This window comes from Micromesistius poutassou (assembly GCF_964030765.1).
Source record: "Micromesistius poutassou genome assembly, contig: SCAFFOLD_5956, whole genome shotgun sequence".
Lineage (NCBI taxonomy): Eukaryota > Metazoa > Chordata > Actinopteri > Gadiformes > Gadidae > Micromesistius > Micromesistius poutassou.
The window spans coordinates 1-7,219 of NW_028176954.1; the positions used below are offsets into that span (position 1 = coordinate 1).

Sequence of the window (7,219 nt, forward strand, 5' to 3'; positions counted from 1 at the left end):
GTCACTCACCTCCCCCCTGTGCTCGTATTGGCGCATGAGGCTGTCACTCACCTCCTCCGCTGCTCGTACTGGTGCATGAGGCTCTCCAGCTTGTCGGCCAGGTTCTTGTTCTCCTGGCACAGCTTGTTGTTGCGGCCGCTGTACTGCTCGATCTGCAGCTGGATGTCGTTCAGCGTGCTCTGGAAGTGGCTGCTCACCTCCTTCCTCTTCTCCTCGTCCTCCCGACACCGCCTCAGAGTCTCCTCCTGGTGGGGGGGGGGGGGGGGGGGGGGGGTTAAGGAGAGATGTGTTGGTGTGTGTGTGTGGGGAAAAGTCGGACCCTAGCTTGCACCCTGAGGTGAACGAAACACAACGCAGCACCTTGTTTTGGCCGCCATTTTGCCTCTGCGATCACGGAGATGTAAATCTTGTTTGACGTACACCAATGGGGCCGTTGTGGCGCAATTCCCCGGCGGGTACGCTGCGGACCCAGCACGCCTCAGCCCGGCAGTGAGGGTGCGGTATAGCCCAGCTCAGTTTCCCCCGCCGCCAGTACCCTTATGGCAGGGCGGGGTTTAAGCCGGACGGCGATAGCCGCGGCAGCTACGTGAGCATCGTGATCTCATAGCAGCCCGACACAGTGTAGCCCGCTAATAACTCCAAGGGAAACGAAGAACGTGACACAATGAACAAAGAGCAACAATTGTAGGACGACCAAGAAGGACGGCAAACTTTTGCGCAACATTTTCTTCAATAAAGAAGCTTTCGCCGTTGTCCAGAAATACCCGCGGGTACTGTGTTTGTTTGTCGCACGGAGGGGTCTCTCTCTGGCCCCGGGGGGTGTGTGTCTGTGTGTGTGTGTGTGTGTGTGTGTGTGGGGGGGGGGGGGGGCACCTTGAGGGTCTTGTTGTGTTTCTGGAGCTCCCGACAGAGGCCCTCCAGCTGGCTGCGGGCGAGGACCCCCCGCTGGTGCTCCGAGCGCAGCTGGTCGCGCTCCCGCTGCATGCGGCTGACCTTCTGCTGCAGCACGCCCACCTTCCTCTCATCAGAGCGCCGGACGTCCGCCTGGGGCACACACACGCACACACACACAAGCACACACACGCACGCACACACGCACACACGCGCACGCACGCGCATGCACGCACACACACAAACACACACCCACAAGTACACACATGCACACACATACACGCACACGACATACACAGATGTACACACACACACACACACACACACACACACACACACACACACACACACACACACACACAAAAAGTGAGCTTATGTATATAAAGACATAAACACACATATAGACACAAGGCTGTGTGGGTGTGTGAGTGTGTGACAGACTCACCAGCTCAGCGTACTTCTGGATGAGAGTGTCCAGCTTCTCGTCCTTTGATTTCAGCGTGTTCAAACTCTGGATGACCAGAGCATCGTCTTTGGCTAGCGAGAGAGAGAGAGAGAGAGAGAGAGAGAGAGAGAGAGAGAGAGAGAGAGAGAGAGAGAGGAGGCCACAGAGTTAAATATGTTGTTTCTTTTAAAGGTGCCATGACATGCCACCAGATGTGGTGTGATAAGCCGTTAAAAGCCGATTTGGAAATCTGACCCTTATGACATCATAAGAAAGTGGGCGGATAGATCAGTCTACCAGCCTACCCAGTGGACTGTAGCAAACGTTGCTCATCTATCCGTCACGCATCTAGGTGGACACGCCCACCTGTGATGTCATAAAGGGCAGATTTCCAAAACGGCTTGTAACGGCCAATCCCACCCACACCTGGTGGCATGTCATGGGACCTTTAACACGCATCCATGGTCACATGACTGAACCATCCCCATACTTGTTAGTGTTGTGTGTTGCAGCGCCCTCACCTGTCTCCTTAGTGACAGGGACATCACTTCCTGTTTCCCCTTCCATCTTCTCTGGGTCCATAGACTAAAGTTTGAACAAAGAGGGCGTCACACACTACTCAGAAAATCAAAGGAAACTTTAGAGACGACGACACGACTCACTCAACTGTTGTTACAATACTGAACCAAATGGGTTTGTCTGCAGCTGGGTTAGGTGTAAGCACCTCCTGCTAGCCTGGCTATTGCCAGACCAAGCTCAATCATAGATTCAGCTTGGTCTGGGGAAGCTGCTGTCATTTTCTTCAGCACAAGAGGCGTGATCAACGGGCGGAGTTAAATTGACTCTGTACGCAATTGGCTGCTTGCCGTCGCTTCCCTGTCGTCACTGTGTTCAACCAGCCAATAGCGCACCAGGGGGAAAATCCAGCTTGGTGATTGGCTCCCGCAAAAACCGTATCGGAACTAGAAAGAAACGTATTGCTCTTCTCCAGACCCTCCTGCAGGGCGAACTCAAGTTGCCGGCAGAATGGGCGGGGCTACCCAGTCTAACCTCCTGCATAAACCTCCTGTCGACCTTCAAAACATTGGAGCATACTCATTTACTCCACCTCTTCATCTCTAGGATCTCTATAGCAAAATAAAAGTCCCACGGTTTATCAGTCTTATGGTCAGGTGACCAGCTACAGGCCAGGCCGGCATGAGGGTGTGTTGACGGATCTGTTGGCCAAAATTAGCCCGGTGACGCCAGCCAGTGAGGACATGATAGAGGCCACCCATCAACTGACGGTTGTTTACCAGAAAAACTATGAATAATAAATAGCCATACTGAGCGGCCGACAGAGACAAGAGAGACAAGAGAGAAAAGCATGACAAATATACAGACAGATATATATATATATATACAGACAGTACTGACTATCTGTACAGACAGACAGGCCGTCAAGGCACACAGAGAGTCCATGCAGACAGACAGCTACCTGTTGGTTGACAGCGGTATCAGCGGTACCGTAGGTCTTCAGAATATCCTCCAGTTTGCGGCTCAGATCCTCCATGGGGTCCAGCAGAGCCTGGGTGGTGGGTGCGGACGCTGCCTGACTTGGGGAGCCTTCCTCTGGGCACGCGTCTTCAACGCCAGGCTGGGGGGCTGCTAGCACCTCAGCTGCTTTCACCACGGCCTCCATTATTGTCCTGGAGGGGAGAGAGAGAGAGAGAGAGAGAGAGAGAGAGAGAGAGAGAGAGAGAGAGAGAGAGAGAGATAGTGTGTTAGATCTACCTATTCCTAAAATGTATAGACCTCATCAGTACTCGTATGTGGCTGGTGACCACTCTTCCCAGAATGTCGGCATGTGTGTGTTGATGCCAGTGCATTTATTTCTGTCTATTAATACATTGATTCCACATATTATTTTACTGTTGCAGCTGACCGCGTCTGTTTGGAATTTATAAATAATACCACAATAAATCAACTGTAAGAAATGTGTGTTTATAAACTTAGCCAGAGTGAAATAGAGGCACTGAGAAACCAAGGCCACATTACGATAAGATACAGATCACGTTTATATAACACATGATCTCACTCCTGTACACACACACACACACACACACACACACACACACACACACACACACACACACACACACACACACACACACACACACTGAAACACGCGTCATGGGAGCAGGTTTGCGTCAGCAGTCCGACTGCAGCATCCTGTCATGTATCTGTCTCCTCCTGCCCATCATCATCGTCATCATCATCATCATCATCATCATCATCATCAGGTACCAACGTGTAGACATATACAGAGGCCAACCTCTAGCATCCCGTTGGACACACAAGCCCCGGGCCGGGACTTGATCTGGGGACATATAGCCCTACATATAGCCTTACACATAGCCTTACATTCTGGTCAATACTGCGTAAAACTGAGAGGTCCGGCTGGTGATAAATCTGGAGCCATCGGTGACGCCTATCATCATCAGACCTCGCCTCCCATGGACTGGTGCAAACACCCCTTTATGTATCACCATATGTATGTGGGTGATATGCTCAGTGCATATCTTACAGGCAAAAGCAAAAACAATAGATTGAATGGTTTATTGATAACGACTCACAACACGCGCGGTGCCCTCTCCCATCTTCTCTACTACCGTCGCAAACATGTTGCCGTCCGTGTAAGTCTCACTGCGCACGTCCAGTGTATTGATATAACCGAATAACACGGTGAGGATTGTTATTTATCTTCATTTATTGCACATTTATCAAGGAGGACGCGCCCCGACCAAACCGTTAGCACCATTCTCGATGGTCAAGTCACCCAGCGCCGCCTGGAGCACGACTTCCGGAACGACACTTCATTTATCAAAATAAAAGTCGTCGCGGCTGTTGCGACAGAAACAAACCATAAAAGTCCCTTTTTTGTCCAACATTAAACGAAGCACAAACGACCAGATGGAGTATTTATTGTTAATATAGTAATATTAACAAAAAATTGAAAAGTGGATATGTTAGTTGTTTTTTTGTTTGAGTTGTGGCGGAGTACTAGCTTTTGATGGGGTTTTGATTGGTTTAAATTAGCCAACACACACACACACACACACACACACACACACACACACACACACACACACACACACACACACACACACACACACACACACACACACACACACACACACACGCACGCACACGCACATGCACATGCACACACACCAAACTGGTCAAATGACACCTGTTATGTTCCTGTCTATTCTGAGTGTGTCTAAATATGGTCAACAGTCTTGGATCAACACCATACACACACACACACACACACACACACACACACACACACACACACACACACACACACACACACACACAGATACAAATAGTGTCATGCTGTCCAAGTATTTTAGAGTTTGAGAGAGAGAGAGCGAGAGAGCGAGAGCGAGAGCGAGAGAGAGAGAGAGAGAGAGAGAGAGAGAGAGAGACACACACACACACACCCACACACACACCCACACACACACACACACACACACACACACACACACACAGCGAGAGAGAGTATGCAAAGTTTGAGAACACCCAGCTGGTTTGTAGGCCCCTATCCCTGCCTCATATCCAGACACCCACCCCCTCCCTTGGAAAGGGCTCATTCAGACCCGCCCACCATGATACCCAGCCAATCACAATCCTTCTTCCAGAATGCCAATCACTTCTGTTAACGAAACATCCCATGAACAACAGATAAAACTGTATGGACCACAGATGGATGGGACGACTGTATCGAAGGGTATATTTATGAAAACCTCACATAGTTTATATATAACGCACCCTTGAATATTTATGTTCTCTCATTGAATATAGATTAAACTTTAATTTATTTCATTACTTAACATTGTTGCCGAAGATGCTGATCAGTTAGTTATATTATCGCACATATCACACACATTGACATGATATGACTATGATATGACAGCATAACAATGCAGCATGTAGAAGTGAGCTGGAGACGAGAGTGACTCAGCACAGGCATTCTTACAGATTGACCAACATAGAAACCTAAATATATACATATCTATATATAGCTATCTGGCTCATCAACACCATGAGCGTCCAATCTTCCTGAATCTCATTTTAAGCCAAATAGTTGGTTCATTGTGATATCCTGTTGATTTGAAAACTCTTGGACTTCTACGCTTGGAATTCTACTGGCCACTATAGAGTTCTAAGAGTTCTCAGCGCTCTAAGCATTCCGAATCAGAATCAGAATCAGCTTTAATGACCAAGTATGTTCACATACATGGAGAGTCATACCATGTTTCATTCTATGGGAATGTCAAGTAGAAGTGAAACTCAACCAAGGCGCACCAAAAGACAACCGAGAACACGCTTATATACACGCTGACAGCACAGACTCAGTACAACTCACAGCCGGTCAAGCACGCGTGGGTCTTCCATTGGTCCAAGTCTAAACCTCTGAGAGGGACGCTGACAGGATTGTGTATACAGCACAGTTGTAACGCACAAAACAGACAGCAGACACATCTCAGAAAGACTTAATAAAAAGTTACTAAGACTTAAAGTAAAGTCCCCCCCTCCACACCCCACCCTTACCCCCAACCCCCCCCCCCCCCACACACACACACACACACACACACACACACATGACAGCCCTAGAGGTGTACCAACCACAAGAAGTGAAGTGAGGAAATAAGACAGATGACACATAAATCCGCATTCGACATTAATATAGACAGTAGCCGAGAAGCGTGCGCATTACATACCAACAAAAACAGCAGCGTTGCGGACCGGAGAACAGAGAGAACAGAGAGAGAGAAAGAGAGAGGTAGAGAGAGAGAGAGGGGGGAGAGAAGGAGAGGGAGGGAGGCTAGAGAGACAGCAAGAGGGGAGGGTCTCGCAAGAATGACAGCTGCTTTAGAGGCAGACCCACCGAAATAACCTCACAGGCCTAACTGACTGTCAGCCTGACTGTGTGTGTGTGTGTGTGTGTGTGTGTGTGTGTGTGTGTGTGTGTGTGTGTGTGTGTGTGTGTGAGAGAGAGCTACTGGGGGTCTTTCCTATAGAGAGCAATACCATTTCTTATAATCCTGCTTCCTGTCATCTTCTTTGACATAACAGACAGACAGGCAGACAGGCAGGCTGACAGACAACAGACAGACAGACAGGCAGGCTGACAGACAACAGGTAAACAGTAGCCTAGACATTTAATAAAGACACAAAACAAACAGGAAGGCTTTATGTTTATTGTTAAAAGTACATTTGCTTCAGCAGTAATTAAATCAGACCACAAATAAATATATGCTATTCTATTAAATTCTATGTAGTATATATTCTGTTATATTCTATTCCATTCTGATCTATTATATTCCACTCTGCTTACATTCTTCTGTTCTATTATATTATCCTCTTTTCAATACTATTGTTCTATGTATGTTCTTCCATTCTGTTATATATTTAAGCAATAGATCACGACAGGCTGTGGTATACGGTCATTATACCACAGTTAAGGGACGGCGACCCCCTTAACTGTGGTATAATGACCGTATACCACTGACTGAAGTGATCTATTGCTTTTATAAAACGGTTACGTAAGTATGGCGAAATGAAAGTCATAGACACCCTCAATTTAGAAAAAGCGAGAAAGTCGGAAAAGCATTTTTTTTAACAATACAAAAAAGTAGTCCCTCCTGACTGCCTGCAAAGTGTGCGGTGGTTGCTATGCAACACACTAGCGTCAGAGAGAAGGCTAGAGACGGCAATTTAGCCTTCTATCGAGTTCACTCACCGTGTGTCTATTGCTTTACAACATTTCCACCCTCTCCAGCAATCAACATGTTTTTAGGCTTCAGTGAACTATGCTATTGCTTTTATATA

At 47.8% G+C, this 7,219-nt stretch overlaps 1 protein-coding gene across 1 annotated transcript; it reads right to left on the reverse strand.

Moving 5' to 3' along the window:
- Positions 1 to 51: 51 nt before the first annotated feature.
- On the reverse strand, positions 52 to 6,206 carry LOC311377443 (beta-taxilin-like; the record flags this gene model as incomplete). Its single annotated transcript, XM_084491334.1, has 6 exons — positions 6,109 to 6,206; positions 2,814 to 3,024; positions 1,858 to 1,921; positions 1,337 to 1,428; positions 874 to 1,044; positions 52 to 245 (listed from the first exon to the last, which is right to left on the reverse strand). Coding segments are annotated over exons 2-6 (725 nt in total), but the record flags the coding sequence as incomplete, so codon positions are not given.
- Between the last annotated feature and the right edge of the window lie 1,013 nt (positions 6,207 to 7,219).